The sequence below is a fragment of the Anas platyrhynchos genome, chromosome 24, assembly GCF_047663525.1.
Source record: "Anas platyrhynchos isolate ZD024472 breed Pekin duck chromosome 24, IASCAAS_PekinDuck_T2T, whole genome shotgun sequence".
NCBI lineage: Eukaryota > Metazoa > Chordata > Aves > Anseriformes > Anatidae > Anas > Anas platyrhynchos.
The window spans coordinates 2,445,259-2,459,990 of NC_092610.1; the positions used below are offsets into that span (position 1 = coordinate 2,445,259).

Consider the following 14,732-nt stretch of genomic DNA (forward strand, 5'->3'; position numbering starts at 1 on the left):
CCAGACCCTGAGCGCCCAGCACAAACTGGGATCGTGCTGAGGTTTCGCTGGGGCAGCCCCGAGCCCGGAGCAGCCCAGCGCGGGGCAGCGCGGGCAGTGCCCTCTCCCCAGCAGCAGGTTTTAGCCGCGAGTCCTCAAAAATGCCAAAAATGCAACGGGAATCAAGGTTGGCCTGCAGATTTTTGATCTTTTCGCAATTGCTGCAGCGCTGCTGTAAGTACATCCAGATGGCTGCAGACCACACAGAGGCAGCCTGCGCCCCTCTGCCGCCGCTCGGGCCACCCCCGTCCCACCGTGTGTGACACTTGGGGACATCGGGGACATCAGGGGCTTTGGGACACGCTGAGGGGCCACATGGAGCGGTCGGTGGCTGTCCTGGCTGCAGTGCTGGAGGCTGTGAGGATGCAGCAGGTTGAGCCACGTGCCATGGGTGGTGACCCTAATGGTGGCTGTAGGGTGACCCGTCCCCAGCGCCACGTCCTCCCTGTCCCCTGCAGCTCCTGGTTTGTCACACGCTGCCAGGGGGAGGCTGCAGAACCACCACCTGTGGCAAGGATGCGCTCACCTGTAAACCCTGCTAAGCACAGAACTCAGAAATTAAATCGTTGACAGAGGTGATGCTGCACACCGGGTCCCCAAAGTGCTCGCCCCCAGCACGATGCCAGCGCCTCCCCTGCCGCAGCGTGTCCCAGGTGTGAGTGCTGCTGCTCGGCTTTGTGTGCCAGGCTTTTTCCCCGAGCTTTGCTATCCCAGAAGCATCAAACGGGAGGGAAAGTGCTCGTTTGGCTCTGTTGCGGGTTAGCTGCTGGGGCTGAGGACAGACCTGGGATGGTTTTGGTGCCCTGAGCAGCCCAAAACATCTCCGACCACTGCTGGGTAAATGCTGCTGGAGCAGCTGAGAACTCGTTTAAACCCCTTACGACCATCGTACGTCCTGGGAAGGGATGGGGCAGGTGCCTGGATCCATTTGGGGCTGGGCTTGGGGTCTTCCCACCTGTGGGCTTCCCCAACCCAACACCAGGCTCCCCGGTGCTCCCGTGCTGCTTGGGTTCCTTGCAGGAGCAGGAGCACGTACCCAAAGCTCACTCACCAGGCACCGAACCCAAAAAGCAAGAGCATTTCGAGGGCAATCAGAATTTCCCTTTCCCCCAGCCAGTTCCCATTAATAAAACCCGCTCTGACCAAGAACTGACGCCTGCTTCTCCTCTCCACGACCAAGATAAAACACCGGGGGCCGTGGTGGGTGCCGTGCCCGGCTCCATCCATCCCCATCCCCTTCCAGCACTGGCGTCACCCCACAGCCACCTCCCCACGTGGCACCTGGCGGTGACGACCCCAACCCCTGGAGCTCCTCGGAGGGGTCCCGGCCCCGTTCCCGCTCCCCTCCAGGCCCCGTTTTCGGCCGGGCGCCCCGGAGCGGTGGCCGGCGCTCTCCCCTCCCCTTGCTGCCCACCACACGGAGGAAGTCGCAACCGCAGAGTTCTTGAAAGCATTTTTTTGGTGGAGACCACCGGTACTGAGAGATTAAAATTGCTGTTGTTTCTTCCATTACTCAGCTTTCCTGAATTATGGGGTGTAATACTCAGGGAGTGGGAATAATTAGGGGAGAACAATGGCAGGCTTGAAGGCTTAAATACGCTTGTGTGGTACTCCGAGCGAGTCCAGCCTGCTGTCACATTTCTCTAGGCCTCCATTTTCCACAGCCCGTGCCAAGCCATTTCCACTCCGGGTACCCGGTCCTCGGCTTCCTCATTCCATGGGCTGCTCTCCCCGGCCTCGCCGCCCCCGTTAACGCTGCGCTCCCCGGCCCTGTGGCACCGCGGCACCGGGGGGGGGGACAGGGGGCAGGGGGGTGCTGGAGGATGGGGATGGAGAAATGAAGGGTGAGGGATGCTGGAGCCTGGGGTCAGGGGGTGCTGGAGGCTGGGGATGGAGGGTGGGGGAGGCTGGGGATGCAGAAATGTGGGGTGGGGGAGTGGTGGAGTCTGGGGTGAGGAGGGCGAAGGAGCTCAGGGGATGCTGGAGCCCGGGGCTGGAGGATGCAGAAAATGGGGAAAACGGATGCTGGGTGGGGAAAATAATGGGGAAAAGGATGCTGGAGGGGGAAAAGCAGATGTGAGGAATGGGGGGATGCGGGAGCCTGGGGTAAGGGGATGCTGGAGCTCAGGGGGTGCTGGAGCCCAGGGCAGCCCCCATTGCCTAATTTTGCTCCTTTCAGGTCCCATGCACTGGGCAGGGCCATTTCAGTGCTCTGCACTCAAGGAAAGTTTTGGGTTTCTCCCCTCGTGGCACCATGCAGCCAGGGGCCGGGGCCAGCCCCGCTCTGTGGGGTGTCCGTGGGGTGTCCGTGGGGTGTCCGTGGGGTGTCTGTGGGGTGTCCGTGGGGTGTCCGTGGGGTGCTCCCCACCCCAGGGTGGCACAGGGACACGGAGATCCAGAGCCCAGGGCACAGCCAGCCCCATGCCCAGCACCTTGTCTCCGAGCCCTCGGATGTCAGCGCTGGTGCAAATGAAAAGAAAATCGATATTTATTTTTTTTTTTTTTGCTGGGGAAAAATTAAAGAAAAAAAAAAAAAGGGACATTGTTCTGGTGAGCACTTTCCCTGAGTGAGTTCCCACGTTTCGGCTGGCCGGGCATGGCACGCAGGGGAAGCCAGCGGGCTCCCAGGGCTGAGAGGCAATGTCTGGGGCTGAGCCCCGCTCGGGGAGGGGATTGTTTTTAACGCTTCAAACCCTTTTTCTCCTCTCCCTGTGAATTTAACCGCTGGGAAGCCTCCGCCGCAGCCTGCTCGAGGCAGCCAGCTCGGTCCTGCCTGCGGCCAAACACTTGCCACGGTGGGGATGGGATGGGGACGGGGTCGGGGTCAGGGTTGGGACACATCCTGGTGTGGCACTGTGCTGGGGGTGACGGGGTTGGTCTGGGGATGGCACCGAGTGCTTTGCTGTGAGATATGATTTAAAAATACCCCCCCAGACCCCAGGGAGGAGCTGATCCCATGGCAGCCAGGGGACAGAGCCCGCAGCCACCTGCCAGCACCAATGTCCCATTGTGTCCCCAATGGGGACAGGAACGGCTCTGCAAGGAGGACAGGGACGATCCCTCTCCGTGGGTGCTTGCTGGGACAAGAAAAAAAAAAAATGGGCTGCTGGGGGATGGATTTAACCTGGGTCAGCCCTGCTGGGGTCAAGCAGTGCCCCCAGCCCGGGTGCTGGGCTCGGGCAGCTCCTGCCCTGGCCGCGACGCCCCGCAAAGCCCCGGCTGGCTGCGGCTCGAGGAAACGCGGCGCGCTTCAGAGTTTCCCCTCCTTGGAAGCCACAATTAAAACTATTTGAAAAGAAAACAAACATTTCTCATCAAAATGTCTGTCTTTTCTTTTCCTGGCCCGCAGCCTGCAGCCAAAGATCTCGGCGCAGGCCAAGTCTGCTCCGCAGCAGCGCTTCCCCAAAGCCTCCCCCGGACACTGCGGATCCACCCAGGTGGGACCTGGAGCTTCGGTCGCGCTTGGTGATCAGCCCCTGGCAGCTTTGCACCTTGGGCACCTTGTGCATCAGGTAGGAAAGGTGGTTTTTGTTTTTTTTTGGGGGGAGGAGGGGATGCTCCTGGATCACTGCAGGTTCTGTGTTTCAGGATGGGAGCAAGCTCCTGGCTTTTTGCAGAAGTGGTTCTGGGGCTGTGCCCCCCTGCTGGCACTCACGCACCATTTTTCAGCAGCCACACGCATCCTGCACCGCCGGGCAGCAGCTGAGAGCCTCCAGGAGGGCAGCACTGCTGCCACCATCAGAGCAGAGGCTGTGGTTTTAATTACTGAGCTGCGCGGAGCAGAATGGGCAAACGAGAGCAGCAGGACCACAGGGGGAAAGGCAGCGGGCACTTTCCTTGCCCAACTGTCCCCAGGTGGTGCCGGGGGGACAGCCCACGTCCTGGTTGTCCCTAGTCCTGGAGCACTGCACCACTGCCAGGGCATCCCCTGGGCCAAAAACAAGAATTTCAGTGATCAGGGTGCTGAGGGGGCACCCATGGGTGCTGCATCCCACAGGACACGCACCCACACCGCTGCTGGCACCGGGACCATCAGCCCTCACCCGCACTCGCAGAGGCAGATCCTGAGCAGTAATTACAGCGTTAATTACAGCTGCAATAACACCTCTCCTCGGGCTGGGAGCTGCCTGCAGAGGCTCTCCAAAAGCCATAAAAACCTGATGCAATCGCCCGGCTTCGTTTTGGGTGCTCTTCGGGGATTTTTCCTCCACCAGTGCTGAGCTGCAAACCCTGCCGGGGCTCTGCCCGCCCCATCCCCAGCCGGATTCACAGCCAGCACGGGGTGGGTTGTAAAAACACCCGAGCCTGACAGATAGGTATCAGCCAGGAAGCACATCTGGTGCCCAAATTTGATGTACGAAGTGCTGGGAGATGCTCGGGTGGCTTGGCCAGAGCCAGGAGCCCCGGGGAGGGGATGGATCCATCCAGGTCCTGTGCCCCGAGCACCCTCAGCGCTGCCCCCACCGCGCACGGGGTCACCGCATCCTCTCCATCCCTCCAGTCCTGGCACTTCTTTGAGCTGCAATCCCACACGATATTGTTCCAACAGCTGAATTTGTGTTGATTCCCCGTGGCAGGGCCATGGACGAGGTCTCTGGCATTGGCTGTCCTGGGGTGAGGACACAGCCGGGGGGGCAGCGGCAGCTCCTGCTGCTCCCGTTTCAGCACGTTGTGCCCACAGCCCGGAGCTGGAGGCTGGCAGCTTTACCAGAAGCAGCCTCAACTCAGCATTTTATCACAGATGAGCAGCCAGAACTCAGCCCAGCACGGGCTGAGGGCAAAAATCAGGGCAGAGGGACCGGGCTGAGCCCAGGTGTCCCAGGACAGGGATGGGGGACGATGCCCAAGGACACCCTGCTCCATCCCACAGGGACAGCAGAGCTGTGCCCCAGCAAACCTCCAGCTGAGCCTCTCCTCTGCCTGCTGAGGTCAAGCTGTTTATAACTAGGGCTGTTTTCCCTGCTTTAGGCTTTTTCTCATGGAAATAAAGGAGGAGCAAAGGTTTGTGCTAAACAGAGGAGGGAGAGGAGTGGAGGACAAAACCCACCTGAGCGCAGCGAGTTCCCACCCGGATGAGGTCAGAGCTTTTGGAGAAGCCATACGGCCCCTTCCCATTTTGGCCTACATCCACATATCTTGGGGAAAAAAAAAAAAAAAAAAAAAGTGTTTTTCTACCCCCAAAAATTCAAATAAGCAAGTGCTTGCCTGGAAAAATGTCACCTTAGTCACCTGTGCCAGTGGCCCACGCGTGAACAGGGGGAGACGGAGAGGGGGCACGGCAACGCGCTGGGACCTCGATTTTCTGCTCATCCAAATGTGCTTTGTTTCTGGTGCCAGGGAAAGGAGCAGAAACGTGCCTGTGACACTGCCATCCCCCTGGGGAGCTCGGTGCCAGCCCCGTTGAGGCGCTGCCATCCCCGGCGAAGCATCCCAGCAGCGCCGCCTCCGCGCGGCCCCAGCCAGCGCCCGGCTCGCGGCCCCACACATCTGGCTGAAAGCTGTGCAGGCTGCCCTCGCTCTGAGGACACCGGCCCGGATGCGCATCCCTCCCGGAGAGATTCCCCGTCCCCAGCCAGGCTCCTCTCCTCCTGGCATCGTCCCTGCGCCAGCAGCGGGACGCACGTGGGCACTGCCGGGGATGGGAGGCAAAGGGATGGGGGCAAGGGGCTGGGGTGTAAAGGGATGGGAGGTAAAGGGCTGGATTTTAAAGGGATGTAGGTAAGGGGCTGGGATGTAAGGGGATGGGAGGTAAAGGGATGGATGTAAAGGGCTGGGGTGTAAAAGGATGGATGTAAGGGGCTGGGACGGGAGGTAAAGGGCTGGGTTGTAAAGTGATCGATGTAAGGGGATGGGATGTAAAGGGTTGGGATGTAAGGGGCTGGGATATAAAGAGCCGGGACACAAAGGGCTGGAAAAGCTCCTCCTGCCCTCTCTGGGCACCGCCACAGCTGCTGGAGCTCTGCAAATTCCAGTTCTGACACCCCGAGCACACGGAGCCCCTGCCCAGCACGGGGTCAGGATGCAGCACCGTGAAGGAACCAGGCTGGGCGATGCAGGATCCGAACCCTCCCGTCACTGGGATGGGGTCCTCGGGGTGCTCCCCGTGTCCCTCTCCTCCCGCCAGGTTAAATCTCTCGGCAGGAACCTCTGCGCTTCCCACAACCTCAGCTTTCCCCTCCGCGCTCTGTGGCCAGGGGTCAGGCCTGGCACCACATCAAAGCGGAGGGTATTCAATAACCTCGAGCCGTGGAAAGGCTCCGCTCCAACCCCAGCCGTGTTCGGGTTTTTATTGATGCAGGATGCCTTTCCCCATTTGTTTCCCATAAACAGCACATGGGAATATTTAGGAGCTCTCAGGCCCAGCTTTTCGCATACTCTCCCTCGTCTGCAATGGGCTGCTCGGTAGTAGACACTTTTAATTTACTTAATGCAGTTTTTGCTTTTTTGCTCTTCCGGAGGCTCTGGGCTGCTTTTGACCCAGCCGCCCCAGCAAATTACTGCAATGCTTTAGAGTTTTTTTGGGGGGGGGCCAAGCATGGGTGCCGAGGGAGGAAAGATGACCTGGAATAAGCCCTGGGGCACAAAACATCCTCTTTTGGGTGCAAAATATCCCCTTTTGGGTACACAGTACCCCCTTTTGGGTGCAAAATATCCCCTTTTGGGCTCAAGGAGTCAAGGGAGCCGTGGCTGAGGGGTCTCCCCCCAGCCCCGGAGCAGCCCAGGCGACTTGGTCCCTGTGACAGCCCCCTGCCAGAGGTTGTTTTGGGAGACTTGGGTGCTTTTTGGGGCTGTTTGGGACTGTTCTACTGATGAGGCTTGGTGCTTGCAGGGTGCCCCAGTGCCTGGCAGTAAGGATTTGCTGCCCCTTGGTGCCAAACTCCGACCACCTTCATCTCCCCAGATCCATGATGGGGTTGGGGGCAGCACAGGTGACCCCAAACGCCATCCCTAAACCCAGGGGGGCTCAGGGCTGGCCCCCGGCATGGTTAAACCCATGGTTAAACGCAGCACGGAGGGCCCCAGGGCTGCTGCTGCACAGCTGCCTCTGCCACGAGCCAGGCAGGAGCCGGAGCTGGCGAGCTCTCAGCACCCTCTGCCGGCTCCACCGCCCGGCCCTGGCCTCTCCTGCTCGGGAAGGAGCAGGGCTGGGACCACCAGCACCGCGCTGCTCTGCTCTGACCCCAGGTTCAGCACCCACTGCCACGGCACTGACATGGGGAAGAGCCCTAAACCCAAATCTGCTGGGTGCTAACGGAGAGCAGCACCCAAAGCCGGCAGTGATTTTGCTGCTCGCCCCACCGAGCCGCTCTCTGCCGTTGCATTATTCCCCAAAAATCCATCCTGAACCCCTCCAGCTGCTGGCAGGAGCCCCAGAGGTGCCCAGTGCCTGGGGCTGAGCTGAGCACAGTGAATGCTGCCGGGCTGCCCTGTCCCCTGCAGGCTCCTCAGCAGCATTTGTATGGCTGAGACGATCAAGGAGGGCTCAGACCCTGCTCCTGGAGAGCCAGCAGCTCTCACTCAGCACCCCAAGGCTGGCCACGATGCTGGAGCAGCACCCACACCCTGCTAGCACAGGAGCAGGGCACAGCCACCTCCTCCTGAGATGCTTTTTCCCCCGCTGTGCATGACCACAAAGCATTTCTGAGCTGCAGAAGCCGCCCGCAGGCTGACACTCTGCTAACGTGCGCGCCCGGCTATTCAGCGGGCAGAAAAAGGCCGCTGCTCAAACAAGCAAACATTGACTGTCTGGTTTCCCAGCGCTGCCCCCGAGCACCAGCCCCAATCCCAGTCCCTCCGTGCGCTGAATATCGCTGAATATCAGGCAGGTTCCCTTCGGGCAGCAGCTTGCACACGGGCCAGCAGCCAGACATTCTTTGGGCCACGCTCCCGTCGCCCTGCCAGCCCCAGCGCTGCCCACAGCCCCTCGCCTCACCAAAAAGCAGCAGGGAGAAAGCAGAGCTGACACCGGGCTTCTTTTAATGCAGTCGCTTTTAAAACGCAGCCTTAAAATGACTTGTAACGGCCAACAATGGGGAACAACTGATGGTTTTTGCCTCCGTGACCACGTGGCGCCTCCAAAACCCGTTAGCCACAGCCACTCGTCGATGAAACTCCTCTGGGCAAATCCCCACGATTTGGGGAGTGATCAATCCACACAACTCAGCGCTCACCTGGAGAACCTCAGCTCCCAGCAGCACAAATCTCACCCTTCTCTCACACCTTACACTCGGGCACAAACCTACACAGAGGTGCCTGGCCTGTCAGCAAGCTCCCGTGAAGCAGAGCTTCAGCTTCAGGCTGCTAGTTGTGTGATTTGTGCCTTCATGCTATGTAAAGTGGCTCAAGAATTGAATGTCTGACTTGAATAGGATGGCAGAGGAAAGTTGGTTTTCCGGTATCTCATTTTTTGCAGGGTAACCCCACTTTGTGTGTTTATTGTACAGAGCAGGTGTCACAGACTGCCGCAGTTTGCCAACTCACTCCCCACAGGGAATTCTGTTTTAGCCTAAACGTCTGGGTAAGAATACACCCCAGCAGCTCCTCCACACCGTGCAGTGTTTATACATCACACAGGAGAGGAAGCTCGCTTGCTGAAACGCATTTAATACCTTCCAGTTGTTAGCCTGGGTGTCTGGTTCTGCACGCTCAGCACACAGCCCCAGGCTGTAGGGCAGCAGGGGCATTACAGCTGCTTGTTCTTTCCCTGTTTAAAATATTCAGTGGTTTTCCCCAACAATTTACTGGTCCTGCCCTTCCACGAAGGGAGTTGTGAGACTACAAAGTCCCATCAGGGAATGGCATTGCTGAGTCTGCTTCCAAAAGTGCTGCTGGGGGGAGGGAACGAGGCCACGTGGACCCCCTGAAGCTGTGGATGCTGCGTGATGCCACCGCTCTCAGGAAAAAGGAGCTTCCCCAGAGGGTGCTGTGCACTCAAACAGCTCTCCCACAGCACCCCTTGTATCAAGCTTGCATTTTACTCCTAACTTCAGAATCAAGAAGCCAGTTTGCTCTACAGAAATGCTATGCACTTGTCTCCAGGTGAATGTTAAAACACCTCTTTTTAAGGACAGCGTTAACAGTAAATCAGTAGGCTCTTACAACTCGGTCTCCAATTCCTGTTGTAAAACTCGGGCTCAAATTTGGACAGACTGGAGCTCTTTTAGGGTTGGAGTAGTTCTTGCACAACCAAACGTGACAAATTAGAAACTGAGCGTAGAAAGATTTCCCAGGGGAATATGAAAATGACATCACCTTATGAAAAAGCTTCAGAATGAACCTGTGAAACGAACAGCAACCAGACAACTGTCTTCTACAGGAGATGGAAGTAACAGTAGAAGAATATAACAACATCTTAAACAGTCAGTGAGTCAGTCTGAATGTACAGGGGCACTAGATCCCTACAGATCTGTGGTGAAAGCTAACGGCCAAAACCAGCTGGTCCCCCCCCAGTCCCCAAGGGAGACTGGGCGGCGTCTCACTCCTCGCCAGCTGGCAGATTGTCTTCAATCCTCCTGATGAACTTCATTCGGATTTCTGTGACGCTGTCCCCTTTCAGCGTGTCCTGGACAAACTTCACATCCACGGCCATCTGAACCTAGGAGATGCGAGAGAGAAGAAGAGCTGTTATCTCCCTTCCACCAGCAGCTTCCCAGCTGCCCCTGAAGCCTCTGAGGACGCGACATGCACTGCAAAGCTCCGGGGAAGCACTCATTAGTTTGAGGATCACATCCTCCTCGCACATCGCAGCCTGTGGTGGGCAGCAGGCACCTTGCCTAGACAAACAAACGTCCCACAGAGCAACCAGGACTCCCTTCAGAGATCAGAGGCCAATTAACACCATCACTCAGGGCTACACGCCCTGCTGCTCCGTGCATGTTCCTCAAAACTCACAGCTAAGCAGGATAATCAAGCCTGCACAGACTCCTACGTTGGAGACACAGCTGTTGCCTTGCTCCAGCGACTTCCCACAGCAGCTACAAAAAGAGGATTTTGAAGTTTCTTAAAAATTCAAAGAGCTATTAGTGTGTGTACGTAAGATGAAGAGGCTTGCTGAGAACTTCTGGGGCTCTAAGCTGCCACATGCAACAGCAACAAGCACTCCTGTAGCTTTGCTCTTCTCCTTAGAATTAATTTCAGGTCCAAACCAAACACAGAAGTCACAAGCACAGACTAGACATTAAAGCATCTGCTGACACCTCGATTGTTTGTGTTTATATCTCACTGGAACAGAGACGTTGGCTCACCATTTCCAGGGCACCCCGCAGCACTCCACAGAGAAGGTTGGAATAGATGAGAGTCGAGTGGTTGTCAGGGAGCTCCACGAAGTCCACCAAGGGGTTGTTTTCCAAGATCAGGGAGAACTCGTCACCGCCAGGACTCCAGTTGGTGATGCTGGGAGTGATGCCCAGGTACATTTTGAATGCTATCTGTTACGGCAAACAGAACACAAACAAGAACGTGAGCCACGAAGTAACGGCACCGCTTTGATCTCTGTCAGGCACTGAAGGGTTCTGAGAACACCACTCCTTTCTCCCAGTTACCACAGGTCAGCAGAATTTAGGGATTTAACTCTGTCTTTTTCCTCCCCAAAATCTCAAACTCTCAGCACAGTCCTGTGAGTGGCAAACACTCTATCCTCACATGCAAAACCAAGGGATATAAGAGGGCCTCCTCATGGAAAGATGTGCATGGGTATCCCCTGAATTAGATTTCTTTGGGTTCTGGACGTGCTCTGCTTTGTTTTCAAGGGACAACAGATGAGGTACAAACTGGCATCAAGGAGGCTATTTAAATTCAGCTATTGGATAGCTACCAAACACATTTTGGAATGTATTTCTCACCATTCATCTTCTTGCTCTGTACTAGAATCCCACATGAACCCTTATATGAGAACACACAACAGCCCCCTGCACACACAGGCCAGCCACGCCACTCAAACAAATGCAAGAGGCAGCAACAACCCAACAAAGCTGTGCTTTCCGTTACCTTTGCAATAACATCTGCGGTTTCACGGAAATCATGGCATCTTCCCACGTTGGACCGGGCCAGAAAGTCTTCTATCAGCCGAACACCTATGTTGTAACCCCTGTGAGCACACAGAAAAGCAACAAGCTGCAGATTAAAGATTACATCTTTAAAAAAGCAACTCATATTTATACCGATATTTATAAAAGACAGCACTGTGGGGAAGAAACTTCAATCTGGGAGGTACCAGGATTAAATACAGATCGGTCTGCCACGTTTTTACTCTCAGAGCAGCACACAGAGGTGTGCCCACTGCGAACTGGAGCTCCCTGCTGCAGCAGATCCACTCACATTTTGTCGAGCTGCTTGTTGACGTCCTCATCGTTCTCGTAGTCCTTGCACAGCTGGGTGACCAGAGCGCCGTACGTCAGCGTGAAGAGCTCCGAGTTCTAGGCAGAGGTAAAAGGGGTTTATTTTAGCACAAGCTGAAAAGAAAACCGACAGCACTGCTGCGTCTGCGTCCAGCGCTGCTTCGGGTGGCCTGGAGAGGGGGAACAGAAACCTGCTGTCTCAGAGGTATTTGCTGCTAATAGGAGAGGTCTCAGTTCGTGTTTTGGCAAGGCAACTTTGGCCTCTTTAGGAAAAGAAATGCTCGTTCGCCTTGGGAAAACCCAGCACTTTTGTTCTCTCCCTCTCTCCACACCCAGCACTCCCATCAACACAGCCCAGACCTGGCCTGAAGAGGCAAACCAAGCGGCTCTTCGCACTCCAGCCATTCCTGGCAAGTCCCGTGAGCTGCATCTCCCTGCCTCAGCCAGCACACCCCAGGGAATTGGAATGACACCCCCTGCTCGCATCACATCCCTTGCCAAGGACCTGACGTTGTTTCAGGCAGTGACCTCCAGGTGAAGGGGGCTGTGGCTCAAACTGTGCCTCTTATCTGCGTGGAGAAATGAACTGCAAATGGCCAGCATTGCTGAGGCTCAGCTTTTTGTCCTTTCAATGGGAAAAAACACGCTCATCCACCTGCAGATAGGATTACAGCCTGCTGCCAGGAGGAGGTGATGCACATCTGACCCCCAGTCAGATCATTAAGTTATCTCGGCACCTCATTTAGATTCAAATCAGCTCCTCTGAAACAAAACAGGAACAGGACGGGGTGTTTCAGGGCAGGTCAGCAGATGTGCTGCACACATCCACTTTCTGTGCCTGGCTAGGATCTCAGTTACTTGCGCCTGCTTTGCACAGACTTGCAGAAAACACAATGGGAGCGTGTCTCCTCTCAGAGCCGCCACCACCACAGCTCCTGCGTGTCACCGCGCATTCTCTCTCTTTCTCAGGAGCCAGTAAGCCAGACCAGTGGTTACACGGCTGCAAAACAAAGGCTACAACAGGCTTTAGCTTTTCACAGAGCCCAAAAGGAGCGTTCGGGGGCAAACAAGCCATCGTCTTTCAGCTGTTAGTTCTGCTTTGGGTTTTAGCAATCAGAAACAGTACAGAAAGTCTAAGCTCAGAGTAAAAGCCTCTCACCTACCATGAGATGCATAGATGCAGAAGGTGAAATGAATGGCAAATACCAATACTACAGAATGAAAGCAGCGGGCAGGCAGAAAGGAAGGGAAAAGAGACAACATCAGAGTTAAGTGACAACACTGATCCCACTTCATTCCGAACAAGTTCACACAGAGACAAACAGGAGGGGGAATCGCTCCCAAACTGCAACAGTCAACAAAGAGAAACTGGGTTTGTTAGGAGGGACAGGGAATTCCATCTTGTCACTGTGACTCACAAGGTCAGCAGCAATCAGCTACCAAAAGACTTTAAGCACCCGAAAAGAACCTGTCAGGTTCTGGCTATTTGTGCTTAACTTTGGATCTAAAAGAATTGAAAACTTATTTTTGTTATTTGTTTGGTTTTTTACTTACAATTCGGCCTTCGTCTTGAAAAGATTGCTTAAGTTCATGTTACTCAGGAATGACAAGGTGGAAGTCTCCTTGAACTCAGCTGGAAGAGTCAGACATTTGGCAGAGAAATTTAACAAGCATGCAAAGAAGGGCACATTATTTGAGGGATGTGAATAATTTTAGTAAGGATGGGGCTTGGCAGCTGGAGAGAGTAGGGGTGAGTGGATGGAGAAGTCCAGTGTTACCAGCCCCAGCTGTTACCAGTTACTGCACAAAGCCACAAAGCCATTGCTGTCAGTGCCCCCGTGTTAGTGCTGCAATTTAGGAAACTTTCAAGTGTTGTAACATGGGAAACTTCTAAATTCATATTTGTAACTAACTCTCCATTTCCAGTCAATCTGGAGGAATTCAAGTGCCTGAAACCCTTCCCTTATTTATATTTTTCACGCTGCAGTTCAGTGAATAGTCTGAGGGGTTTATAAAGGTTCTGTGGTTACAGAAGGGCCGGAATCCTAATGAAAGAGCAGAGCTCCTTGAATACAAACTGCTGCCCCCCAGAGAGTGCTGTCAGGGTGGGGATGGGCAGGAGCTGGGCCAGGCCCTGCTGCTCAGCACCCACCTGGGGGCTGCCACCGACACCCCTGAGGGGAAACATGCAAAGAGCAGGGAAAATATAGGTTTAATGCTTGAAGTTGAATGTAGAAATCTAGGATTGTGAGGGTTGGAAAAGACTTTCAGGATCCTCTGGTCCAACCATCACCCTACTACCAGTGTCACCCCCTGCCCCTGTCCCCCAGCACCATGTCCAACCTCTCCCTCAACACCCCCAGGGACGGGGACTCCCCCACCTCCCTGGGCAACCCGTCCCAACGCCTGAGCGCTCTTGCTGAGGAGAAATGTCTCCTCATTGCCAGCCTGAACCTCCCCTGGCACAACTCGAGGCCGTTCCCTCTGCTCCTGGCACAGTTCCCTGTGAGCAGAGGCCGACCCCAGCCCCCCCCACACGGCGCAGCCAGGCCTCAGCCGGCCCCATTACCCCACCTGCTCCATCCCCGAGCTAATTACCGCCCCCACACTAATTACTACCCCAGCCCCTACCCCTGCCCGTGCCCTCCTTGCCCCGCCGTTACCATTTTCTTGCTCTCGGTGCCGCGGCCGGCCTGGCGCGACATCCTGCCCGGCTCGGCCCTGCCCGGCCCTGCCCTGCCGCCTCAGCCGGCCACCCGCGCAAAGCACCACGGGACTCGTAGTCCGCGCCGCGCCTCCCCTCCGCGCCCAGCGCCGCGCGGAGAACTACGAGCCCCAGAATGCAACGCGGCAGCGCCGAGCGCGCATGGAGGTGAGGGGTGTGGAAGGGGAGGGGGAGGCGCTTCCCGGTATTCTCCACGCGTCACGTGATGGTGAGGAGACTACAAATCCCGGCGTGCAGCGCGCGGCAGGTTACTCCGCTCCCGGCAGGCGCCGGGGGCGGATGGGAGGGGAGGGTGCTGCGCGCCGCTGGGGGGCGCCCACGCGGGGCTTAATGACATTAATTACATTAATTAAGCGCAGAGAACGCCCCGTGCGCGGGCGGTGGGGACGCGGCGGGGTGGGGGTGCTGCTCCTGCACCGGGAGGCCCCTGCAGTGCGCTGTGTGCCTCCCCCAGGAGGACATTTAGTGTTTTTGGGGGGGTATCAGCCACGGTGCGCTCAGCTTTTGGGGCTTCCCTGGCCCAAAGTGAGCCAAAATCGGTGAAATATTCATTGCACGTGATCAGACTCCCTATTTACACATTCCCTAGTTTGTCTGGTTTCCCCCATGTACACATTCCCTGATTTTTATGT

At 56.3% G+C, this 14,732-nt stretch overlaps 1 protein-coding gene across 2 annotated transcripts; it reads right to left on the bottom strand.

The window, feature by feature from the left end:
• Positions 1–7,999: 7,999 nt before the first annotated feature.
• On the bottom strand, positions 8,000–14,198 carry TRAPPC3 (trafficking protein particle complex subunit 3). 2 transcript variants are annotated; one of them, XM_072027405.1, is made up of 6 exons: positions 14,039–14,137; positions 12,930–13,008; positions 11,356–11,453; positions 11,026–11,125; positions 10,284–10,466; positions 8,000–9,634 (listed from the first exon to the last, which is right to left on the bottom strand). In XM_072027405.1, coding segments are annotated over exons 3-6 (405 nt in total). In that variant the 5' UTR covers positions 11,358–11,453; positions 12,930–13,008; positions 14,039–14,137; the 3' UTR covers positions 8,000–9,514. The 2 variants fall into 2 exon arrangements, with proteins under 2 accessions (XP_071883506.1, XP_038023232.1); XM_038167304.2 differs by lacking the exon at positions 12,930–13,008 and having other exon boundaries at positions 14,039–14,198.
• Between the last annotated feature and the right edge of the window lie 534 nt (positions 14,199–14,732).